We start from the raw sequence: 27,240 nt of genomic DNA on the forward strand, positions 1-27,240 counted from the left end.
TGTGCTCGTTCCTGGGCCTCTCCTGCCGCTGCTGGACATGGAGAGAGACAGCGTGGAGGGGGTGAGTTAGGAGCCATCTCGGATCTCTACTTCAGGGGGCACGGAATCGCAACCTCCAGGGGGAGCGGGGACCTCCGCGATCCTTGCGGCGATCGAGGGGTGCCAGGTTACCCTCACAGCCAAGATTGATCATCTGGCTGCGGAATGCACCTTGATCCGCCACGACCTGGATAAAATCCGCACGCGCCTCACCACAGCTGAGTCGAGGGTGTCGCATGTGGAGGAAGCAGTACAGGGGAATACCACCACACTTACTGATCTGCAACATACCATGAGGGTGCTGGCTGCAAAGGTGGATGATGCTGAAAACCGCATGCTGCGGAATAATGTGCGCATTGTGGGTGTCCCAGAGGGGGAAGAGGGTGCAGACGCGGTTCTCTTTGCTGAGACCCTGTTCAAGAGAATCCTGGCGATGGACATATTGCCCCCCACCTTCATAGTGGAGCGGGCGCACTGGGTGCCCACGGATCGAGCTCCCCCAGGGGCCCCTCCACGTCCATTCTTGGCCCGCCTCCTGAATTACAGAGACAGAGACAGGGTCCTGGCGGCGGCTCGCAAGTCCCCTGACCTGTGCTGCGGCAACGCACAGCTCCGGTTCTTCCCTGATTTCTCCGCAGAGATCCAGAAAAGAAGGAGGTCGTTTGTGGACGTGAGACGCAGACTCCGGGAAAAGGGAATACAGTATGGCATGTTCTATCCGAGTAGGCTCCGAGTCCAGCATTCAGGCACCTTGACACTCCGGCTCAGGCGGGGGATTGGCTGGATGCTTTGCGATAGGAGTTCCGTCGTGCCTAGCTCAGTTGCCTGGACCACCCTGCTCATAGACCTAGTTTTGTCGTTGAGACGCCCGTGGCTTCACAAAACATACCATGCCACCTATTCTGTGTATGCAAGGGGCGTATCAATCCTAATTGGCAGGTCCCTTCCTTGCTCTGTTGCTCATACCATCATAGATCCTGGGGGCAGGTTTCTCATTTTAATACTCAATGTGAATGCGATGCAGATTGCTGTTGTCAATGTATATGTCCCACCCCCCTTCCAGGTGCAGATCCTCTAAACGGTTTTTCATAAACTGACGGCTTTCCTTCTGCTGCCTGTCCTAATTGCAGGAGATTTCAATAACATCTTGCATTCCTCTCTGGACTCCTCCAAAGTGGCCAGACCCGCTGGATTGGAGCTGATCTCCTGGGCGGACACAGCCGGATTGGAGGAGATCTGGAGGTGGAAAAATCCAGGACAGCGGGCATACTCCCATCTCTCTTGCACACATGGCTCCTCGGCCCGGATTGATTTGGGCTTTGGCAGCAGGGAGTTATTACAACTGGTTGCCGGAGCCACCTACCTGCCAGGAGGATTGTCGGACCATGTCCCCCTCTCGGTTTCCCTGCTGCTCCCGGGTCTGGGGAGATCTGGGTGTTGGAGGCTATCACCAAGCTGGCTGAGTGTAGAATCTGTTTCGGACCATGTAGTCCCTGCTATGGACCGCTATTGGGACGTGAATGAGGGTACTGCCTCGGCTAATATAGTATGGGATGCCTTCAAGGCAAATGTGAGGGGGGAATATGTGTCGGCCATCAAGGCATCCAGAATAGACTTTAATGCTACTTTGGAGGAGTTGCAGAGAGCGGAGTCTGCCTGTGCAGCGGCTTTCGCGGATTCCCCGGGGGAGACATCTCTGGAGGCGCTGCGTGTGGCACGCAGGGCCCTCAATTTACACCATGTGGAGGTGACCAGATGCTCCCTGCGGGAACTACGGGAATCGCTATTTGAAAGGGGTGATAAACATGGAAGACTTTTGGCCTTGTTGGTCGCGGACCTGAGGAATCAAACGACTATCCCCTGTATCTTAGATGAGAGGGGTGACAGGATTACTGAGCCTTTGGCTATCCTCCAGGAGTTCAATAGGTACTACCAGCACCTGTACTCGGAAATCCCACGTTACGATCCAGCTCGCCTAGATGGGCTATTGGGGGGCTTATCCTTGCCGACTTTGGGTACTGCTGATAGGGAATCCCTGGATGCGGAGGTGTCGACTCCCGAGGTTCTGGCGGCCATTGCTTCGTTCCCTAACGGGAAATCACCGGGTCCGGATGGCATACCCGGGGAATGGTACAAAATGTATACTGAACAATTGGCACCCAGACTTCGGGACTTATATGCATCTGCTCCAGAGTCCGGTGGACTCCCGGATTCCTTTCGGGAGGCCCATGTGGTACTCCTTCCCAAGCCCGGCAAGGACCCCCCTTCTGTACTCCTCATACCGCCCCATAGCCCTTCTCAATATGGACCTAAAAATCCTCACTAAGATACTAGCTACTAGATTGTCCAGAGTGATTGGCTCCCTAGTGAATATTGACCAAACCGGGTTCATGCCTGGCAAGTCCATGGACACCAATTTGCTGCGGGTCTTCACCCACATTCACTTATCACAATGTGTAGAGAGCACTAGAGCGTTGGTGTCCCTGGACATTGCTAAGGCATTTGACTCGGTGGATTGGGGATTCATGGCCCGGGTGCTGCGTGCTATGGGCTTTGGACCACGATTCCAACAATGGATAGGTATCTTGTATAACAAACCCAGGGCAGCCTTGAAGATCGGTCATGCTCTCTCCGCACCATTCAATGTGGAGCGAGGCACGCGTCAGGGTTGTCCATTGTCTCTGGCATTGTTTGCCCTGGTAATGGAACCCCTGGCGGTGGCCCTCAGGTCCTCCCTGCGCATTGCAGGTATCAGAGTAGGAGGGGTAAAGGAACGCCTAGCATTGTACGCGGATGATCTTATCCTGTTTCTTTCAGATGCTGCCTCCTCTCTACATGCGGTGCTGGAGATACTAGAGGAATTTGCTGTGTTCTCGGGGTTGCTGGCGAACTGGTCAAAGTCACACATCTTACCACTGAGTCCGCTGACTCGACAACAGGCGGACCCAAACCTTCCTCTCCAATGGGTGGACAGACTTGCTTACCTGGGGGTCACAATCACTGCTGCAGTGGATGACTACTATAAACTCAATGTATTTCCTTTACTCCTGACCACTAAACGCAGGTTAGAGGCGTGGATGCACATGCCGCTGACCCTCATTGGTCGTACTAACCTCATCAAGATGAAGGTGCTCCCCGTTTTGCTATACTTCATACGCAATGCACCTGCGCATATCCCTAATGCCTTTTTTAAGCAGATGCATGGAATATTTTCCACTTTTATCTGGAACTCCAGGACTCCGCGGGTGAAGCTTAGTCTTCTCCAGGAGCCATGGACTCAGGGGGGCGTGGCCTTAGCAAACCTTAATAAGTACTATCTGGCGTGACAGATGGTGGTGGCCCACCGCTGGCTGACTGCGGAGGAGGGAGATGCTGCAGTGGTAACAGAGGCGGCGTTGCTGGGGTCTTACGCTGCACTTTTGGGGTTAGTCTATAGGGGGGCAGGGGCGCCCTATCCCCTGACAGCCCCTATGAGAGCGACCCTTCGGGCTTGGGACGAAGTTTGTAAATCCCTCAATCCTGAAAAAAATCCAGCTGCGGCATGCTTATCAGGCGCAGATGGGGGGGCAGCACTGCTCTCTCATGGTTACGCCTCTGGAGTCCATGCTCCGAAGAGAGGGGTCCGGAAACCGTTATCAACAGTGTACCAGGCACGGTGCTCGGCACAACCGGCCGACTTCTGCCATATTTTCTGGGGATTGTCCGGGGATTGCTAGATACTGGCAATTGGTCACAGAATTTATTTCACAGGTGATAACACTTCCTGTCCCACGAACCATCTCCGTATGCTTACTGGGGCTTACCGAGCAGGTAGCTCCTACCACTGCCATACGCATACTGACTGGAGTATTGCTATTTTATGCTAGGAAGTTGGTGGTCCTGCACTGGAAACAAAAAAAAAGATCCTCCATCACTAGCGGAATGGAGAGACATGGTGACGCACCTTAATTGACGGGGGTGGATGCTTCGTCTTGTTTTTTCACTCTGTTCATTAGTTTTACGTTAAATTCTCAACGCACATATTAAAGAGTTTTTTTTGTTTTTTTTTACTCTTCTCCATAACAGGAAGTATCACCCTATAACAGGAAGTTCCCGAACAAGGACCTTCATGGCAGGATCGCCATGAATTATTTTCTTAAAAGCTGCAGATTTAAAAAAAGATTAAACATGACTTTTGAAATTTTAACAACTTGTTAAAGATTAAGATTTTAGTAATGCAGGACAAAATAAAAGGTTTGCCTTAATGGTCCTTCTCCAGCAGTATATACACTTTTGATTGATTTCCCAGCCACAAGGAAATGAAGCTCTGTGTAAGCTCTGATTTTCTTAGTAGGAGCTTACATGGGGCTGATGACTCTTCCCATCCCCATGTGACAGCATAGAGCCAATCACCAAACAGCAATTTTGTGTTATGAGAGGAAGTAAGTAAGTCACATGCTCCTTCATCCCTTCCCTCTCAGTGGCTGAACAGATTGGTGGGGAATGTGAAGGAAAGGTTAGTATGTGCTGCAAGGTAGGGGAGCATTAAAGTAGACCTGTTGCATTGTCTTTCATGGGCAAAGCACACGTATGCTTTAAAGTGACAATTCACATAAATATAGCCACGCTATTTTTTTTTCTCTGTAATGCACATATTTGTTAACATGCAAAATCGCAGGGCATGTTAAAAGCATGTCCCTCTAGTACATGTGCCCTCTGAAGTGCATTATGCGAAAGTTGAAAAGGCATATCTTTTCTCTGTTATAGTTATGGGAAACCAAAGTGATGCAGTCCAAAGCTACAGAGGGATTCTTCAGAGATCACTGTAACGTACCACAATTTGTTCTTCAGTTGCCGCAGCATTTACATCACTCTCTTCATACGTCAACAGGTTGGCTTAATTGTGTTTGTCTTTTTAGAGTTCTTGAATATGAATTAAAGAAAGTGTACAAACAAGGCTTTGAACAAGCAGAATCTGTCAAAATCTCTATGTAGGAAGGCTCAGATGGAGGCTGATGCTCTTTTGATTCCTGGGGTGCACATTAAGTGCCTGTTTATACATCTTAATGTGCTACACTGCATATTTATTTTTTTGCACATGTTGGGGCATAGTCGCCTGCAAAATTATTTACCCCCTTGGCATTTTTCTTTTTTGTTGCATTACCACCTAAAATCAAAATGGATTTTTATTTGGATTAGATGTAATGGACACACAAAATAGTCCAAAATGGTGAAAAAATTACTTGTTTTAAAAAATAAGATCTGGTGCAACCAATTACCTTTCAGAAGTCACATATTTAGTTTAATAAAGACGACCTTTGTGCAATCTAAGTGTTTACACTATCTCAGTATCAATAAACCTGTTCTGAAAGGCCCCAGAGTCTGCAACACCACTGAGAAAGTGGCACCATGAAGACCAAGGAGCTCTCCAAACAGGACAATGTTGTGGAGAAGTACAGATCAGGGTTGGGTTATAAATAGTGTTAATTTCTGCGATAAAAAAAATTTGTCTAAGTTTTAGTCTGCTGCATTTTTTCAGCGACGAAAACTAAATAAAAACTAAATTAATAGGACTAAAACTCTGACGAAAAGACATTGCAATTTTCTCTACTAGACATGCTGGATGATTCTAGATCCTTGGAGTCTCCCCTGTGTGACCAACGAGCGCATGCAGTCCAGCTACAGTGGTTCGGCTGCGCCGGTATTACCTCGACGCCTGTGGGCTTTTTGGCCCGGAGGGGTGCATATGACTGGAGGTCTTGGCCTGACAGTCAAAGTGGCCAACACAGGCTGGCGGCGCCGCGACCACGGTCGAGGGTGTTTTCCCGCCATTTCCTGCACGTCCTGAGGTGAGGCTTCCCCTTCCTGCTGCTAGAGTCGGCCAGTGATACTTGGGGAGTTCGCTTGGTATGGTATGTATGGATCTGTGCTTGGGACGTGCGGATGGACCCTACCCGCTGGATGGCCCCCCGTGTGGACGACGTGCTGTGAGGGTCTGGGTCCTGTGGTGGGGGGCCACAGCTTAGTATTACACTGGGCCCCTGTCTGTCTCTCCCCCCCTTTCCCATACCTCATGGGTGCAGTGTGGGTTGTCAGTCAGTGTCGGCAGTCTGCTGGGCCCTCTGTGGCGTTACCGCTACATGTGGGGGCTGTGTGAGGGTGCCTGGGGATATCTGAGATAAAATTCGGCCGTGGCCGATAATCGAGCCCCGGCCTGAGTTGCGGCCTCTGGAGGGTTTGCGGCTGCCATTTTCGTTGAGAGCAGGCGCCCTATTCGGCCACTGTCACTTCCTGTGGGGAGCTCTGGTACCTGGCCTAGTTCAGACGGGCCGGAAGGGGGCGTTCCTTTCCTCAGCGTGGCTGTCTGCAGACCAGACGTGTGCAGCTCTCCTCCGAATGGCTCTGCTGTGGTGTTTCAGACGCGGGGGTCGTGAGTACTGCTGGGGTCCCTCTCTGCCTGTGACAGTCTCCTGTTCCTGAGGCAGTGGGGAGGTGTGAGCGCGGTATCATGGAACGCAGGAACGCACCGCCCACGTTACCTTGCGAGGTCTGTGGGCTGCTTTCTGCTGATTCCTCTCATTCCCCCCTTTTTGTGTGGCCTGTACACCGGCGCCTCTCTCCCAGGCGCTCATGCCCCCCTCGTTTGGGCAGTACCGTGGGTACTGCGTTGTCCCTTGAAGTTTTTTCTTCTGCCATAGATGGCTTTGTGACGCGCATTAAACGTCGTTGCCTTCACCTGCCCTGTCGGGGGAGTCCGAGGAGGAAGGGGAGCTTTCCACGGTGTCCCCTCACCCTGATCCTGGGGGTTCTTCCCAACCGGAGTCGGGCAGTGAGGACGAGTCGGCGGCTTTGCTCCTGGGTCAGGAGCATGAATTGGTCTCGGCACTGATGCGGGCGGTTAGGGAGATCCTCAAACTTAAGGAGCGTTGGTGGTATAGTGGTGAGCATTGCTGCCTTCCAAGCAGTTGACCCGGGTTCATTTCCCGGCCAACGCACCAAAAACGTTCCCGGTTCTTCCACATTGCTGCCAGTTCAGTTTGGGACACCTAAGGGTAGGCCTTCCGCTTGGGTGTTCCCCTACATCCCTTTTTTCGATTATTTCATTTATAAAGAGTGGAAGCGACCTGCAACGTCATTCGCAGTTCCGAGATGTTTCTCTGTTCGCTATCCTTTTGAGGAGGGCTTTTTGGCTAAATGGACATCTTCCCCCTGCGGTGGACCCTCCGGTTTCTTGCCTTAACAAGGCTACGGTTATCGCGGTGGAGGACTCCCCGTCCTTTCGGGACCCCACCGATAAGACAGTGGAGGCGGTCTCACGGACTATGTACTCTGTCTCATGGACCCTGATGCGCCCGGTTCTGGCTCCTGCCTTGGTCTCCCAGACTGTGACAGTATGGGCAAAGATGTTGCATCAGGGGCTTGCGGAGGTAAATGTTCCTCCCGCTTGTGTGGAATTGGCGGAACAATTGGTGCAGGGCCTTCGGTGTGTCAGCAACTCTGCCCTGGATGCGGCACCCCTGGTGTCGACACTGTAGGTGGCGGCGGTTACGGTTCGCTGATTGCTTTGGCTCAAATGCTGGTCGGCTGACCAGGCTTCCAAGAAAACTCTGAAGGAGATTCCCTTTTACTGGGGACCGTTTATCGGTACCCCCTTATGTGAGATTAAGGATTTGACGGGGGGTAAGAGTGCCTTCCTACCTCAGACGCGGAAAAAAGAACAGCGGCGGAAGCCTGGTCCCTCCTTTTCTGCTCACAAATGGCCCCCTCCACCCTCACAGAAGGGCAGTAAGTTCTCCAAACCTCCTCCCTCCCAGACTGCCAAACGTCCCTCGCAGCCTAAGTCTGCCAAGCCTGCTGGCATGCCCTCGTCCGCATGTAGGTCTGGCCCCAGCTCTGGGTCCCAGTGTGGGGGGGGGCGCCTTCGGCCTTTTGCGGATTTTTGGGTGGCTCGCGTTTCTGACACCGGGTGCGGTGTCTGGTTTTCTTTGGGTTACCAGATCGAATTTCTGTCCCGTCCCCGGAACAGGTTTTTCCCGTCCAACATATGTCTTTCCCCTCCACGATTGGCGGATCTTCACCGCACGGTGGCGGGCCTCCTGTTCCAGGGGGTGATTGTGCCGGTTCCATCCTCGGAAAGGTTCGGGAGAAAGGTTCGGGGGGAAAGGTGTGGGTCTGTCTGTTTCGGATGGAGTCTATCAGGTCCGTAGTGGCGTATCTCCGTCAGGGGGATCTGCTGGCCTCTGTCGACATCAAAGATGCCTACCTTCATGTGCCCATTTGTGTCTCATCAGCGATATCTTCGTTTCGCGGTGGGGGAAGAGCACTTCCAGTTTTTGGCGCTGCCTTTTGGCGTGGCGTCGGCCCTACGGGTGCTCAACAAGGTGTTAGCCCTGGTTCTGGCGCTGTTGCGTTGCCGGGGATCTCGATCGTAGGGTATCGGGACGATCTTCTGCGGGCAGTGTCGCACTCTTCTCTGGTGACTGCTCCGGAGGTCACTGTGCAGTCCTTGGGGGAGTTCGGATGGATCCTGAACTTCCAGAAGTCTTGTCTGGTGCCTTCCCTGTGACTGGAGTACCTGGGCCTGGTTATGGACACCATTGTGGCCTGAGTTTTTCTTCCTCAGGACTAGCTCCCGAAAACTCCATTCCAGCGTGCGTCTGTTTCGGACTCGCCGGTGGTCGTCCTTTCGCTTTTGTATGCAGGTCCTGGACCTCATGGTGGCCTCCTTCGAGGCGGTGCCCTTTGCACAGCACCACGCTAGGACTCTTCAGAGGGACATCCTGTTACTGTGGGACGTGGGGGATCCCTTGACAGGGGGATCGCCAATGTCTCTTTCAGGAGTCCGTCGCCTTCGGGGTCTGTAGGTTCCGGTCCAGTCGGACTACGCCACCGCGGTGGCGTACGTCAACCACCAGGGTGGCTCCAAAAGCATAGCTGTAAGTCGAGAGGTGTCCAGGATCCTCTCCTGGGCGGAGAGTCAGGTTCTGGCCTGGGAGTATGGTCCCTACACCCGGACATTTTTCATCAGCTTTGTCTTCGCTGGGGGTCACCGGATGTGGATCTTCTGGCGTCTCGACTCAACCGGAAGGTAGAGAGATCGTAGCCCGGACTCTGGATCCCTGGGCGGTGGAGGTGGATGCCCTGGTGGCTCCCTGGAAACATTACAGTCTGATTTATGCCTTTCCTCCTCTCTACCTGTTGCCTCGGCTTCTGCGACGGATCACGGCTGAAGACGTCGCCGTCATCCTCGTGGCCCCAGATTGGCCTCGGAGAGCGCGGTACGCAGACGTGGTTCAGCTGGTGGTAGACACCCCGTGGCGGCTGCCTCTGCGTCCGGATCTTCTGTCCCAGGGACCTGTGTTCCATCCTTCTTTACAGTCGCTGGCTTTGATGGCGTGGCTGTTGAAAGCCAGGTCCTAAGGGACCGGGGGTTGTCCGATGTGGTCATTTCCACGATGCTCATGGTGCGCAAAGCGGTTTCCAGGAAGATATACCATCGCACGTGGAGGGCCTATTTTGCCTGGTGTGAGGCTGGGGCTCTGTCTCCACGTTTGTTCTCGATCAGCAGAATTTTTGCATTTTTGCAGCGCAGTGTGGCTCAAGGGTTGGCCTTGAGCACGGTGAAGAGCCAAATTTCTGCATTGACTGCTTTTCCAGCGGCCCTTGGCGTCTAACTTGGGGGGTTGGGCCACCAGCAGGGGCTGCCCCTAGGCTGTCTTTGTCTTTTTGTTGTGTGCCTAGCGTCCTTTTCCTGCAGGTGGCGATATACCCTACCATTCAGGATCTACGATCTGTTGCACTGTGTCCTTCAATGAACGGAGAGAAAAGGATTTTACGGTGAGTACAAAAATCCAATTTTTTTGTTTTGCTGTGGAGGTCCATCTACTATCATCACCTGTTGCTGCACACTACCTCCTTCTCACCCCAAATTAATTAAAATTAATTTTGTTCTATTGGCTTTAGGTTACTTCTTCAATACTTTTTTACAATTTCCACTAAAAGTTACAAATAAAATGCATCCCTCCCACATAAAATGCCCTTAAAGCACCTATTTAACTAATTTTACAGATTTTTAGATTAGTTTCTTTTCTGTTAAACTCATGAATTGTTAGCAGATATTTTTTTTTTCTTTTTTTTCTCATCATTAATAACAATCACCCTTTCCTATGGTCTAGATGTAACTATAAGAAAAAGTGCTGGGATGAATAAGGTTATGTGGAATGCCCTGTTTAATAGCAGACTTATTTTTAGGCAGTGCTTTTTAATATCATTCAATAATTAATCAAAGCACATTTTGCTCTTTGCGGAGTCAAAAACAAGCCCAGAAAACATTTTGCAGATTTATGGGGTTCATGCAAAGTGCAAAAATAGTTCATATGAACAGCTGTGTTCTTGTAAGATACAAGTCATTTGAAAAAGTAAACCATTATTTTGGTTTAGATTTTATACCTAAAACTGTGTCTTCATGTTGCTTGACTATGAAAATGATTCACTGTGCTTTATTGGAAGGTATTACTAATCATGTTGGTCTGCATTCTATTTTATTTACGTGAAATGTATGCTGCTTATGAACTTAGTTTTTTTTTTCTAGAGGGCAGTGTTTAGTGGCTCTTCAGTCTTGCATAAATAATGTACTATTTTTAAAGCTCAGTGTTGGGACTTGTCTCTTGACTTGGTTCTGGCCACTGGTTTGGAATTGAATTCTTGGATTCCACTTTAAAAGATTTTTAGACCTAGCTTCTCCTTGAATGAGAAAATGGCATATACTGTATATGTACAGTAATTGGTCAACTAGCCCAAGCAATTAAAAAAATTAAGAAAAAATAAAGCCAACTTTTTTAAAGGGACAGGTCAGCTACAATAATAAAAAAAAAAAGCTGGGTGTGTGTTTTTAAGAATTTTGTATTTTTATAAAAATATAATATTTCTCTTTTTTATTTTTTAGTCCTCCAAGGGAATAGAAACATTTCAAATTTTACAGGAACAGATATGGTAGGTGGTCAAACTCCTTATTTCAAGGGGTTATATAGTTCACATTACCAAGTATTTGGAACCATTCATATCTGTCTTTTGTCCTTTTACATGGTTTACAATCCAACTTTCCTATACCTGTTATAAGCACATGCACACCTTGTTAAGTAAAAACATCCACAAAAATGTTTTCTGGCTTTTGCGAACAAAAATAAATGCACCTGGAGGAAACAACATGGAGATAAAAAATTGAGAAAATGAATGAATAGTGTCCCTGGTGGAATTTAAGTCCAAATTCCCTGCACTGCATGGCTGCAGCCTTGACTACTCTGTGTCTGATTCCACCATTGTATGATATAATTTATTTGGTTATAGTTGTGACCATTAATTTCAGTGAAACTAAGATGTCCACAGTTCAAGTTAGCAAGGGATCCTTGCCCCCTGGAAGACCTCCATTGACTTGAAGAAATCCAATGGGGATTTCACATTTAACCCCTTATAAATTGTAGGTTGTAAATTCCCAACCCTCAATAACATCATTAATCTATTAACAAAAGGGTATATTTCCTTATTAGATGCTGCTCTAGTTAAATGCTAAAGTACTTCTTTATTAGTGAAGTTATGTAGCACAAGGGACGGCTAGCTGGAAAAACATTGAACTGGTTTTTAAAAGTTTGTGAACAAAAGAGAATTGTTGGTAAAACAGGCAAGCTTAGAGGAAGTAATTATGTTCACTGCTTTCATAGTGCTTAACTAATGATGCAGTTTGTATACTTCTCACAAATTGACAGCTTTATAAAGGGGGGACATTTCTAGAACAACGAGCATAATTGGAATATAGCTAGTCATAGACCATTTGATAGCATAAGGATGTGTGGACACTATCCCAACTGAGTAACCATGTTTTCCCTGAATACACATGCATACTTATTTATGGTAATACAGAGCAAGCAGAGATCTCTCACCTAATCCTGGGGGAAGCAATAGTGACTGGCTGAAAAGGTCATTTAAATTATGTTTCCTTGAGACTAGTTGGCCAGGACTGTCTGAAGTAGTTTGGTGATATTGGTTGACTTGAGCATTGTTGCATGTTCATATCAGCTAGATTGAAAATCTGTGCTGTGCAGTATTGTTATTGAAGAGTGTTTTTTTAGTTCAAAATAAGACATAGAGGTTCGTATAACATGTAGGACTCAATTGTTCAGCATTTTTTCTGCAAGTTTGGTTCATCTAATTAAAGGCCATAAACCTATTGAATGTATTTCCAGAATTCATCAGGCTCAAACAGTTCATTTACTTTACCCCATGGAATCACATATCCAATCCATCTACCAGCTGGGATGACAGTGCAAACTGCTTCTGGTAAGTTGGTATTTTAAGATAAAAACATCTTTTATTTACTGTATTTTACACTGATCTGTGTTACTGCTCTCTGGAGCTGCCATACTGACCTTGAAGGTAATTATTGGTTAAGTGTCTTATTCATGTTGATGCATCACCCTCAAATAAGGCTTAAATATTTAATTCATCGTAGCAATAGGTGGGCGCAAGCAACTCCATAAACTAGAGAGATCGGATGTATACCTTCCCCATTATTTACAAATATTAGCCTATTTCTCTTTTCAGCTTAAAGTACAATCGGAGCTGAACACTAGGCACAAAAGTCCCCATTTAAATATATTTCTCAGTGGCCATAATTATATAAATTAATATTGTGTGTGCCAAGTTGTAGACAAAAAAGACAGTTCCGAAGCCAAAAGGCTAAGGGCTGGAAGTCATAGATGGCTTTTTAGGCAATTATAGGACCTTCACAGACACTTAATTGTGTAAAAATATAATATTTTATTAAAGACATTAAAAATACGAAACATAGAAAACATATATGCATATTGGTGCTCAGCCTAAACTTGGTAAACATAAACCTTGTATACTCGTATACAGAGATGATAAGTTATGATCAGTGAGTCCTTAGTTGGAATGAAAGGATGGTTACTGTTGTGGAAAATCCTCTATTCGTTTCCCCACAGTCGTGGCTTCTTCAGGAGGAACATATGACTAAAAGGTAACAAAGTACCATTAGAAAATCCTCATTCCATTACAACAAAATGGTGATTTGGTGTATAAAAGTACAATATCTTACTGTGGATTATTGTAACCATATATGAATATAGCAGCAGCTATTCTCCCATTGGAGTGAGCAAAAAAGGACTGCAGAGGCTTCAATAGTCACGACCTTGGTTTCCCTTAGGGGGGGGGGGCAGCAGGAGAAAACCGAGCAACAAGGTTTATGGGTGTGGCTGTAGGACCTTCCCCTCTTGAACATAATCTTATTACTAAATTGTGTGCACCAAGTGGTTTTTTAAAACCCAGATATTTCCTTTTATAAACAGCAGTGACATCATCACTGTGATGCAGCGATGTGGGAGGAGCCCAGCAGCTTCACCCTCTACAGACTGCCTGTAGGAAACTACAGGGGGATAGATACAAGGCCAGTCACTCTGTACAAACAGATTGAGCAGCATTGACTGGTTTTGTTACAGTAAACTGCTACACAGAGGCAAACTGCATGAGCGGTTTCATTTTGAATTACTGCACTAATCTGTTAAAAATACATAAAGGATCCTAAGATTTTAAGTAAAAATATACATGGCACTTGTATTTAAACAATATATTTTTAACCCGTGTTACACAAGATGATAGCAATGACGTACTTTATGTGCAATGAATCCATATATGTAATGTTTTGCATTTGTTTAACTTAGGGCAACTTTACAAAGTAACTGTACCAGTAATGGTAACTCAAGCCCCTGGAGCACCAAGAATTCTTCAGCATCCAGTTCAGCAGTACTTTCAGCACATCAGCCGCCCTCCCAGACCAGCCACAAGCACCCAGCTGGGTGGGGATGTTCAAGGTGGTCACAAATGGCCGCAGCAACAGCAGCAGCAACAGCAGCAGCAGCAGCAGCAGCAACAACAGCAGCAGCAACAGCAGCAGCAGCATGTGGCTCAAGCAAACAGGTTTTCTGGGGTTGTTGGTACACTTGAGGGAGAAAACACTTTGGGTAATAATTTTGGAAATGCTAATGGAGAACCATTTATTCAGCAGACTGTTGACATGCAGAAGCAGCAACTTGTAAGTAATGTGCTTAATCAACCATTGAATGGTTTAAAAGAAAATAATTGTAATGATATGCCACCACTGCTGTTTAGTCCCAAGCAGACGGAATTAACCTTGGCTGATAATTCTGAATCTTTGCTGAATAACTTAAACATGACTCAGACAGTTCAAGGACAGTCGGGCAATGAAGGCCTATTAAAATCACAGGTTGCTGATAATGTCGCTGAGCTGATATTGCTGGATGACGAAGATGACAATGAGAATAAAAATATACCACTGGACAACAACACCACAAACGTACCAGATATGGTGAGTTGTTGGTCTTGAATAAGCAAAGTCAGGTGAGGTTTAGTTTTATATGTATTTTATTTCTGATTCTTTTTAAATCTGAATTTCAAACACTAGTTTTAGCAGTAGTTGCTATCGAGGAAAAGGAGCCCATGTATTATGTGTTCTTGCAGCATCATAGGGTAAAGACCAATCTGCTATTCTACTTCTAGGCTTGTGACAGTAAAGCTGGATTCAGCAGTCATTAGTAAAAGCATTATGGATAACGAAGCACAAACATATCACATGCAATAGGTTCACCTAAGAAACACAGCATATGATTCCCAGAGAACTGTACAGCAAAAGTTTCCTTTCAGGCGCACACTGAAAAGCTCAAATAAAATGAAGTGAGAGTGTCAGAATCACTGCTCTAAACAATGCACCTGTAGCACCTGTGTGTGTGTGTACATTTCAGATTGAGTGTAATGATCAGCCTTGAGCTTTCACCATCTGCTGGTTGTTAGATTGTACCCTTGGGCACTCCTGGGGTTGATTTACTAAAGGCAAGTAGACTGTTCGCCTTGCAAATAAATGTTCCCCTAGCTTAGTGAATGTGGTGAAATCCACTTTGCAAACAATATCCAATCATGTGCAAGCAAAATTAAAAAAAAGAACAAAACAAAATTTGTGCGTGCACAGGATTGAATAATGAAAGTCATCAGAAATTCACCACGTTCACAAAGGGAAAATTTCTTGCCAACTGAAAATTCCCATACAAAGTGAACAGACTACTCCCCTTTATTAAATTAACCTCACTATCTCTTACTGAAATCTTGGTGAACTGTATGAAGGGGGAGAGAGTCACTGCTCTAAATAAATTCACTTGTTTGTGTACATTTCAGCTTAAGTGTAATGATCAACCTGGAGATTTCAACATCTTATTGTTATTCAGCACTGCAGCACAGGTTTCTGCATGCCGTACACACTTGCCCTAATCAGGAAAATGTAAGCAGACTGTTGCACATTCAGCCTGTGCATGATCAGCAGGTTACTTTTACTTCTCATACCCTGCATTGAGCTCTGTCTGTCTGACTGCACATGTCTGAGGTAACTCCTGAAAGTTGTTTGGGCTGCATTGTACTCAGTTTGACTGCACATTAGACATGTGCGATTCGTTTCGTTCCGAATCGAAATTCGGACGAATTTTCGGAGATTCGGATGCATCCGAATTACTGCTAAAACGAACACAAACAAATCGAAATTCGGACAAATTTTCGGAACTTCAGAGATTCGGATGCATTCGAATTCCGAATTACAGCTAAAGTGAATGCAAACTAATCCGAATTCTTGATTTCCCGAAATTTGTTAGTGGTAGTCCGGTCGAAATTTTGTTTATTGGACAAAATTTCATTAGCAGCAAAGTGACATTAGAAAAACATTTTTTTTTTTTACAGTCTGCAGAAGATGAAAAAAAAGCGTGAGGTTCCCACCCAATTCATACCAGACCCTTTAGGTCTGGTAGGAATGTTAGGAGGGACCCTCCCCCAAGTTAAAACAAACAAAAAAAGTGCGTGGGGTTCCCCCCCCAAAATCCTACCAGACCCTTTAGGCTTTTAGGAACCCCAGCCCCAAAAAATGGGGGAAAAATCCCTTTTAAAAAGTGTGTCCACATTTACAAGAAAAGAAAACCTGAACTATATCAGATTCACTCAAAAAAGACTGTTACATTTACAAGAAATTAAATCTAATTTCATTTTCTGATCTTGTGACGATATACCCTGATGTGTTGCTGCAGTTTAAGTGAAGTGTACTGAGTAGATTTGTAAGGTTACAGTTATTTCTTTAATTCCTTGCCCCCATTATTGCAGAAAATATGTTCCAATATTTTTGAAATGAGTAAGTCTCATTAATTCTTAGGTGGTAATTGCCTGTTATCTCTGCTCCCAAATGTAGAAAGGCCTGGGCAGTCTGTCATTAATAATATATGGATCCTGAAATCCAACACTTATGGGAGGCAGATATTCTAATATACAGACATAAACTTTTTGCTGACGACTTTAGTCCTGTGTGTGAAATCTATTTGCTGTTTATTGACTGTTTTATAAGCAGGATGTTGGTTAAAATACTGCATGAACTATGAAACATAGGAAATTAGGCCAGCTAGCTATTCAGTTCATTGTCCCTATTGAATAGAATTGGTTTAGAGAAAGAATGACTTGTGCGGCCGGTTTATAACAACCATGCATTAAGGAAAACTAGACATGCCATTTGGAAATTGCTCTCTATTATTGTTATTACTATTATTTTGTAAATATTTGATACAGAGACACAATCTACACACACAGCAGAAGTGTGCCCAGCCTTTTCATTTGCAATACTTGTAACTTACTGAGGTATAAATCAGCAAGTCCATTTCTTTACTTGCTTTGCAGGAAAACCAAAAAACACATTTTTTACCTCTTGAGCCTAATTTTCCTCCATTTGTGCCTAACATGCACTTCCTGACACTGCAGCCAAAAGTGGGAGGATTTAGGCAGCAAAGTTTGTTCTTCCAATCCAGATAGTAGTGAGCAGAGGTAGGTATGGTCAGCTTTTGACATGCCTCCTGCAACATCTACTCATCAGATTAGAGCAATGTTATCCCCCCTCCATCACATGCATGAGGTCTTCTCTGCTGATAGGATCAATAGGTATTTGTGAGATTTTGCAGGGGGAATAAGAACAAATGGTAAGTACAAATGCACTTAAGTGTACACACAAAACAGAGCATGCTTATAACAGGGCAATTGGGAAACTAGCAGAAAATTTAAGGACTTAAAGAAGGTGAATAGAGCAATAGCAGTTGTCAAGCTTAAAGTGACATTAAACCCTCAGATTTGTTAACATAAAGCAATACTGTAATGTGTGCCTTACTGTAATCCATGGTTGTTTCCCTTCTCTTTGCTGCTCTTCCTTTTAAATCTGTATCTGTTCTCATGCTCTGCAGAACTTCTGTTTTGCAGCAGACTGCCTTGTCTCTGGAATGGATACCTGGAGTCTGTGTATCCGTTTGTATAGGCTTGTAATCTGAGCCAGCACTACAGGAAGAGGTCCTGAGCTGAAAAGGGAAGTTCTCCCCAAGCATGAGAAGACATGTGGATTTAAAAGGAAGAGCAGCAAAGAGAAGGGAAACAACCATGGATTACAGTAAGGCACACATTACAGTATTGGTTTATGTTAAAAAATCTGAGGGTTTAATGTCACTTTAAGCCAATGAACACATGTGCCCTGGTCGTGTTTACCTGCATTGTACAAAACAGTTGATGGATTTTTGGTCAGTTTATTTTATAAGAAACACATGTAAACTTGTGCTAAATGATGTGTAAAATTACATAAATTGATTTCGAAAATGCATACAAAGGACTAAAACACATGTTTGCTAACTCTTTTTCCATGAATCTACATGCTTAGGACAACTAGTTGTAAGATGAATGATGTCTTATGTTTTAGTGTTTAACAACTGAATATTTAAGCAAATCGAAATGAGAGCTATACTTGCTGATAGTGTAATCATTATCTTCTGTCTGGAGAGCAAGGTTTAAGTGCCATTAACCTCAGTTTTCATCTGTTGCAACTCTGTGAGGTTGTAACCTCTTTCAATCAAATCTCTCCATAATATCAACATAATTTTTCTGATATGGATCATCAGATGAGCAGAAGCACTTGACCCTAATGAAAGGACTTTTAGGTGAGTCTTTGAACACAGAAGAGATGTACTCAGGAAACGGTAATAATTTAGCAGGAGAGAACCCTGAATGTGGGTGATGGTATGTTAGCATAAGATGGACTGTTGCACATCTGAATATTTGGAGGTAGTATTATTGGTCTAATCTGTAATAATTCTTGTTGAGCTCTATTTGCAGAAGAGTTTTGAGACAATTGATCTATTTGTTGGTGTCTGTGGGGCTGATCATTCATTACCATTGCACCCTCTGCATGTCCTCATAATACCGTTATCAGTGAAATTGACAAATATCAGAACATATCACACTGGTATAAGCCTCCAGCCAGGGTATCTCTTTTGTTCATGGTAAGCGACCAAATACTTCCAGGTTTAAGAAACATCAATGTTTTTGATGGCTGGAAAACTATAATTTGATCTGACGATTAATCACTTTTCCAGCTTCACCACTACAATGGTAGACTCAGTATGGTGTAACCACTTTGGGATGAAATTACTGTTTCTCAAGTGATGATATTGGTAGGCAATAGGTGATGAGTAGAGTCTGATGTGAATGTTGTCAGATATACTGAATTGGCTGGGCAGGATGTTGATAGATAAGTAAACCCTCATACTAAACTGAAAACCTAACTTGAGCAGGATAATCTCTGATTTCGTAGTTCAGCCATCCTTAGTCAAGTATTAGACATATTTGAGACAGCAGACCAGTTTTGCAGGTCTCCTGTTTGTACCTAGTCAAGCACATTTGTAAAATAGTTAGCATAGGTGTTCTTGAGTTAAAGTAACACTAAACACAGAAGCTAAACCTTAAATATGCATTTATCTACCTTAAGTATCAACAAAAATGTATCTTATTTGTGTATCACTTGGCTGTAGATCCTCAAATCATCTCTGAATTGATGCTGACACGGTCCTACCTTTTGGATGGTGGCTACTTTTGTTCCCCATGGTCTCTGTGTGTGTTGTAAAGTAGCCACCACTCTAAGCTCAGTCCCACGATGGACTACAATCTCAATACAAATTGCTAAAGTAAATGGGAGATTGTAGTCCATCACGGGAGTGGTGGCTAATTTATAACCCACACAGACTCCATGGAGAACAAAAGCAGCCTCCCTCCAGAAGGAAGGACAGTATTGCAACCAATTCAGAGATGATTCGAGGATCTACAGCCGAGTAATACACAATTAAGATACATTTTTGTTAATGGTTAGGGCACTTGCATGCATTTTTTAGATTTGACTCCTGAGTTTAGTGTCACTTTAACATGGGCTCAAAATTTTCAAGTACTGACTATCCAAGTTATGAAGATGCAGATCAACAGTCATGCATTTTTTTTTGATTCTATGTCTAAAAATAAATAAATAAATTGTTCTATTGCCAATATATCTCCTTCATTTTGAACAATTTTTGAGTGTAATCATTTATTATTTTTGTAAAAAGTTTGGTCAGAATTTTACAATAGCCTTCTAGATTTTCAGTTTATGTAAAAAAAAAAAAGAAAGTATTGTACTTACCTGTTTTGACTGGTTGACACAAATGCAAATCCTTTGGCAGATAAAACAGCTGCCATATACTGTATGTATTCCATCTGCGTATTTAGCTTTTTGCCTGAAGTTCAGCTTTAACAATAATCCCTTAGTATTGCAAGGGGCTGACTAGTTGGGCAAATTTTAATCTGCTATAAATGCAGAATTTTAATATTATAAAGTTGGTGTATTATTCACTTTGCTCTGTTGTTAGATGCTTAATGCAGTATTAAGGCAACATATCTTTTTTATCAAACACATTCTTTTGCGTCTTCATGTTTGTGTTCTGAGTCATGTGTATTCGATGATTCAGATTTAAACTCTAGCTGACAACTCTCCATGTAAATTGGTTTTTAGAAGCTTTTGAAAAATGAGGCTGTAAAATTGTATTGATTTTTATTTTTGTTTAGCTTTTTGTGGATCTTCAAGAGCCCTTAAGAAGTTAAATTCACCCTTTGCAGCTTGTTGCTTTGAGACACTGGGTATCACATATTGGCTAAGGCGTTAAGAGAAACTATAAAAGCCCTGTTTTTTGGGATTTGAACCTGCATGGATTGCAGTTTTAGTCTTCAATCATGCTTCCATACATTCACTTTAGTGGAAAGATACTCCAGGTATAGTAAGAACACAATTAAAAATGTGAGGATGAATAATTTTTTAATTCTGTGTTTATTATATGCTTGTGTGTTGTGGTAATCTGCTGAGGGAGAGACATGGAAGCAGCAATGTGTTGTTCTGCTTCATCTCAGATGACCCAACTTTTATGCTTTCTGAGTTTTTTTTCACACCGTGATACAGTTTGTATTGATAAGGGTATCATTAATTAAAAAAATTCCTGGAGTAAAGCTGCCCATACACTATGCGAATTTCGGACAGTTCTTGATGGCCCCGTCGGCACCCTTCTATCTGGCATCCTCCGATCAGAAAATCAAATCTTCTGGCGAATAGTCACGACAGCCAATCGGCTGCCACCACTGTTCAGGTATTCGGTAGCCCAACAGGAGATTCATCCATCCAGAAGGAGGAATCTGTAATGTATATTTTTGTTCAGACCACAGTTTGAACAAAAAAAAAAACAAAAAAAATAACCGTGTATTGCCAGCTTAAAAGGGGCAGCAAATTTTTATAGTACCTTTGTACTCTCACCATGCAGGGCAAAGCAACGGGTTTTGCTTAAAGGACAACTGTAGTTTTCGTACAAATTGTCCTTTAATGAATGTAACCTCCCTTCAAAATGCAACCTGCCTGGTTCGACACTGTGTACAATGCATTCTTGCTACTGAAAATGTACTCAACGAGTCCCCTTCAGCCTATGCGTGAGGGACCTCACAGTAGAGATTGCTGATTCAAGGAAGAGTATCTGACTACATAGGCTGCAATCAGTGGGGCTGGCTGCATAAATTAACTCTTTAATTGCCAGATCATGTTAAAATGCACCTTTTAGGCGTTAAGGTTACTTCAACCCAGCATCTATGGAATGGGTTGCTGCAATACATTATTGTTTTTGCTTTTGGGTTTAGTATCATTTTGAAGAACAATGTTTACCAAAGGTACATAAGTTCTGGAACTTTTAGCATTAATGTAACACATGGTACACCCCAATGCACTGCTACTGTAGCAGCCACACCATACCACAACAAAAATGGCAACCACATTAATCCATTGATAACTAACTTTTAAAGTAAGGTGCTCATGGAAGAGCTTTCTACAGTACAAACATTTTCCTTGCACACTTACCATCTTGGCTTAAAAAAATGACACTCTCTAACAATTTGCATTAAAAACAGAGGTTTAAGTTGCACTACGTTTGCAAGCTATGTGTAAGTAGAAGCCACACTGCCTCGTCAAGGCCCCTCTAGTAGTGTGGAGGTAGGTTCCACTCTACACAGAGTGGAACCTTGATGTGGCAGTGCAGTTTGACAATTTCATTTCTTTTTTGTAAGTTAGTTGGTAAATGTGTGCATTTGTACTGCAGCACACAACAACGTATGTCTGGCATTGCACAGACTTTGCTTTTTTTTTTCCCTTGACATACCTGTGTTTTTTGCTGTGAAAGTTTTTGTAGATTTCAGGCATAGGTGATCCAATGCCAGGCCGTTTGCATGATGAAAATGGGATTACAAGGTAAGTGTAACATATTATTATGATTTGTGTTGGGAGAAGGAAACGGCTAAAAAAGGATAAGTGCTGTATTTATCCCATAAATGTACATTGTCTGGCATGTTTTACTCTTGTTGCTTTATAAAGATGGCTGATTTTATTGTAACCTTCCCTCAGATGTGCTGATTATTACAATTATCTGTGTACTACAATAGGTAATGTTTTGTGAATGTGTGAGTATAGTTTCTACATGATCCTGGTGACAGCCCAGATTTTCTCAAGAATGACCAGAGGCACAGTGTAGGTATTTAAAACCAAGCTTAAATCTGGAATCATGCTAAAAGAGAAAAAAAGGGTTAACAGTTTGGCAGAGCAGACAGAACTCAAGTGGCATTATAACGCATGTTCTTGCGGTGCAAATGAGAAATACAATCTGCTTCAGATAGCAAAACTGCAACTTTAGTTTAGCATTAAACTATTTGATTTGGCTTAAGCTTAAGTGTAATATTTCATTAAAATAATGCCATATGGAAGTACTTCAGAGGCCAAACACAAATCTTCATTGTAATTTTGTTTTATGGTGAATCTTTGATCTATGTTAAACTTAAAAAAAAGTCCTGCTCAAGAGCAACCCCCACATGGTGCATGCCATGGTACTTATTGGCCATACATTTCTCTTCTCTGCCCCTTTCAGATTTCTCATTTTGTGAGACTGCCTCAAAAGTCAGTAAGGACACTCTAATTAAACAGGGGCATGTCAGTTGATGGAGCTTTCTTCTGCTACATAGAGCACATCTATGATTCTTAGGCTTCTCAATTCCCAGATGGACCTCTTGCTGAGTCTCCAAAGGTCCTTTGCCAAACTGGTGGAATGGAGAAACTCCTCCCCTCGTTGCTGGGCTGTCCCACAGGATACAGAACAGTCTGCAGAGTGACAGCAATTGCCAGTGACTTTATCGTAGGGTGTTCCAGCACAGGATCTATACCGGAGCTGTCGGGCAAGGTGACCTCTTGCATAGTTCCAGCACCGACATAATTTGGCCAGTAGGACTGTATGCTGTACTATATATATTACATACTCATGACACGTAGACTCTATAACATTATGTTGTATGTTACATTTTCCTGACTTCTGCACTCTCTAAACAGTGTTGAACTTTGCATACTTCTGACTAAATAACATTCTTTTTTTTAACATAGGCTCAGACAAAATGTTAGCTCTATATCTATATTCTGTATGCTGAAAATAATAGGTAATGGGAGAGCTTAATTTTTTTAATCAATTCTATGTCCTGAGTTTCTTGACTCTCTTTTGTGGCGCAGTAATTGAGGAGTATTTAAAAAGACAAGGACTGTGGCACATGTGTGCAGTATATATTGGAAATATGCCCAGGCTTTATCCAACAATGCCAATTTAAGCCACATCCAATATTTAGTGCACAGTGGTAGAGTTATCTCCCTAATGAGGCAGGTTGCCTTAAGCGGCATCTCTTTGGGTTACGTGGGGGAGGGGTGGCAGTTGTGTCTCCTACCCCCTTTCTGGCCAGAGTGTCTCAGGTTCCTTAAAGCTCTTAGTAACTTGTTGATACTCTGGCAAGCATCTCGTGCAGCTCACTGATGTCACTGGTTGCCAAGAGCTGAGCTGGATGCTCTGGCTGGCATCCTGCCCATCTCCTGGCAACGAGTGATGTCGGCAAGCTGGGTGGGTCACTGTGCACCACAAGCCGACCCCCGCCCTTCAAGGAAGAAGCTTCCACTGCCTTTCCCCTGGAACGTGCACCAAGGGCAGCTAGCCATCCCAACCAGCCTCCCTTCCCCGGAAAGTGCATCACGTGCACCCCTAGCTCCCCGCGCGGCAGGACATCAAGCAATGTCATTGCAAAGTGTTTGTTTACAGCTGCAGTTTTTCTCTCTGTGGTGTAAACCTAAGTCTGCCTCTCTGTTTAGCTTTACATTCCATAGCTGCTTTGAAGGACCCAACCACCAGCTGAGGCAAGTAACATTGTACACTGATGAAGTGTTGTTTTGTATATGATGGGAAATATGCCTCTGGTTGATGAAGCCCACTTCTTGTAAGCCATCCAAGTTCTTTTTCTTCCAAAACAGTACTTTTTTCTTGATGATATATATCTGTTATCCTGCTCATTACAAGAGATTTTTAATGATGGGCAGTAATATGGCTGTACAACACATTATTTTAATCTTTAAATTGGCCTACATTTTCTGTGTGTTTTGTGTAGCTTAAAATATGTAGGTAATTCTTAAATGAACATCTATTTAGTGAAAGGTCTGCTTTAATAGTGGCCCCGCTGTTAGTGACCGATGGAATTTTTTTGTGGTTTTTAAGATACTTTGACGATGATGCCAGGAAAGACTGAGCAATTATTTTATAATAGTAAAATATAATCAAACGTATCTCTGATCTGTGTTCATATAATCTTTTGGATTCTACAGATACTTGGCTTCCTTACAAGAACATCTTGCTAAGATGCTGTACTGCTGTCATTACTTAAGATAATTAAATTATACATATATATTGTTTGGTTATATTGTCTTGCATTTAAAAAAAAAATTCTGTGCAATCTATATATTTAAAAAAAACAACAAAACTAAATATTGTGCATTTTTATTATGCACACCACGAACATGTATACACCTCCTGTAGTGTGTTCCCTCCCAGCATGATCTATGGGTGGAATCTAAACACCTTTTGTAGTGTGTACACACCCAGCAGGTGTGTTGTGCAAAACCTTGCATGAATTGCAAGGTGATGTTGTGTAAATTAACTCTATGTTGTGTTGCTTGCGTTGAATGCAGGAATGTAAATGCATGAGCTAACCATTTTTGTCTAAACTGTGAAGCAGCATTATATATGCATCATGTGCATGATTTTTCCATATATAGCATTAGCGGAAATATGCTTTTAGAGACTTTTTGGTTGATAAATACGTTTTGCTGTGTGAAAATCACACGCACCTGGTGCGTGCGTGTGTTTAGGTTAGTAAATCACCCCCATAGTGTTCCTAGATAAAGTACGCATTGTATTCTGCATTTTATTCTATAATTTGTCCTGTGTATAATGACATTAGAATTACAAGTCTAGTACAAAATATTGCAGAATTATTTACAAATATTGAATTTTCTTTTTTTATATATTTTATTGTTACACTAAATGTAATGAACAAAAAAAAGAAAAAGAAAAAAGATCAAGTTATTAAAGTAAATTAGAGCAGCAGAAATATAATACATAAGTCAGGAAAGGGAAGAAGGAGTTAATTAGGGTTTACTTTCTGATTAGGGTTAACTTTTTCTCCTCTAAAATACCCACTATCATTCTGGGTGACTTTAACATTTGCTACTAACATTAACACCAGGGCTACCACTCGACATCTCAACCTAACCTCTTCTTTTGACCTAACACAATGGACACACTCCTACTCGCCTCGATGGCAACATACTAGATCTTGTGTTTTCTCACCTGTGCACTCCTTGCAACCTCTACCAATCCCCTTTTCCTCTCTGACCACAACCTTGTTTGTTTCCCAATCATCCTGTCCCCAAGCCTGAATCCCCCTAATCAGCACATTGTTACCCGGAAAAACTTTTACCACTTCAACCCATTTTCTTCTCTGCTACTGACTACCTCTATGACAAAATCTCAACCCTGTCCTGCCCTGACCTGGCTACTTCGGTCAAAAAACAGCTGGCTCTCATCCTATCAAGACACCTTGGTCCCCCTCTAAATTTCACATTTGTTTTACTAATTGATATTGTGTTACAATCCAGCAGGGCAGTACTCTCTTGGATCTCAGCTGCGGAACTAACACTCTAGGAGTAAGGGTTTGGTCAGTCTTGCGGAATCCCAATACACTCAGTGCGATGGGGGGCCGTTCCACATCATGTACCCGTCCTAGAAGTGTTATCTGGATATGACCAATGAGGGTCAAAGGTATTCAGTTAAAGTATCTTGAATATAACTATCAACTGAAGTGGAGGAGTGTGGTGAGTTGTAGTTTTCACCGAAGGAGTAATAGGAAAGCGTTTTCTATCAACCCTATCCACTCCACAATTGTGTAGACTTATTCAGTGGCGTTCACTAATTCACTGTGGGAGGTTTGCAGTGTGGTAACTATGGAAGGGATATACCAAGCGGCATAAGTTATGTAATCTGTAACAATCAATTATATGGTATGTTCAATCTGTACCAATGCACATGGTTCATCGCTAGTATATAAGCATTATATGGTTGGAAGTGACTACCAACAGGTGGTGGAAGATCTCCTAGTACTTGTGGTTCTGGTGTGGAGTAAGTTCAGGAGGAACAGGAGGTCTTCCTGTATAGCAGGGTGAGCTGTAGCAGATGGGCAGTAGCTGAGTCCCGGTATGCAGGCTGAACCCCTTCTCTAAGGCTACGGATGGTCTGTGGCTCTGTTTACCACAGAGTCAGTCGCTCGACGATAGAACGCCGAGTGACTGACTCAGCTGTGATTTAAGAGGAGGCGCCGCGCCCCAGGGGGAGGAGCCGGCCGTGACGTCACGGCCGAGACGCCGGCCCGCGGCGACGGCGCTCCTGTCCGGGTAACTCTATGACCTATTGAGATTATAGTCTATCACAGGAGCGAGCTTGGAGCAGTGGCTACTTTACAACACATACAGGGACCATGGGGAACAAAAATAGCCACCCTCCAGAAGTAAGGACAGTGTCAACACAAATTCAGAGATGATCTCAGGATCTACTGCTGAGTGATACAGAAATAAGATACATTTTTTTTAAATAGTTAAGGTACTTAAATGCATTTTAAGATTTAAGTCCTGAGTGTAGCGTCACTTGTAAATGTGTCTCGACTAGCACAGCTGTAATACTTAGGGGCCCAAATCAAAGAGTTACATGCTGATGATATCCACATTTAGCCACCCTGCCTTAAACAGGAGTGACTATTTAAATTTAGAAGCTGTTAGACTGTAGTCAGTCTGATTCTGGGTTGATAATTCAGCTTTCTGATGTTTCTCCTGAACTCCGGTGGGTGTTTACCCTTACCTGCTGCTGGCTAGTGTAACTGGTAATAGTGTGAGAGGCTACACTAATAAGGGTGAGAATGTTTGTACCTCCCTGGCCAACCACAAGGAGATTTGTTACTAGTGGTGCATGCTGGGAAAGGCTATAAATATTCAAGAAGTGATCTTGGGAGGTCAGAATGGGTCTCCCCTGGGCTATGGCCTGAGAGAGGGCTATGTTAGATTGTCTGATCCTCCAAGGCCAGATGCCTAGGGAGGGGGCCATGTGCTCAGACTGAGGCCTGGCACTGGGGCCTAGTAAGTGAGACTTGATAATAGAGATGGCATGGAGTAGCTTCTGTGTGTATGATGAGCCAGGGAAGTTGTTCCTCTACTAAGGCATTGAGAATTCTTTCTGAATTTGGTAGCTTTTTCAACACGTAATTTACAACAAGGCGCTAAAGACACAGATTGCCAGATTGGCTTAAAGCCTCTCTATCTGTAAAGGCTGTGAATTCTCTGTC

The 27,240-nt window shown here is 43.8% G+C and overlaps 1 protein-coding gene and 1 non-coding gene across 2 annotated transcripts in view; both read left to right on the forward strand.

Annotated features, from left to right (window-relative positions):
• GTF2A1L (general transcription factor IIA subunit 1 like) overlaps positions 1-27,240 on the forward strand; it is a 50,457-nt gene that overhangs the window by 13,955 nt on the left and 9,262 nt on the right. Inside the window, exons 3-7 of the mRNA XM_018557201.1 lie at positions 4,786-4,909; positions 10,973-11,010; positions 12,258-12,351; positions 13,752-13,938; positions 14,008-14,416. Coding sequence (XP_018412703.1) covers positions 4,786-4,909; positions 10,973-11,010; positions 12,258-12,351; positions 13,752-13,938; positions 14,008-14,416 — 852 coding nt within the window. The remainder of the gene's footprint in view (positions 1-4,785; positions 4,910-10,972; positions 11,011-12,257; positions 12,352-13,751; positions 13,939-14,007; positions 14,417-27,240) is intronic.
• Positions 6,942-7,013, forward strand: TRNAG-UCC. Its single transcript has one exon. It is a non-coding gene; the product is annotated as a tRNA-Gly (tRNA).

This window comes from Nanorana parkeri, unplaced genomic scaffold, assembly GCF_000935625.1.
Source record: "Nanorana parkeri isolate BGI_ZX_2015 unplaced genomic scaffold, ASM93562v1 scaffold271, whole genome shotgun sequence".
NCBI lineage: Eukaryota > Metazoa > Chordata > Amphibia > Anura > Dicroglossidae > Nanorana > Nanorana parkeri.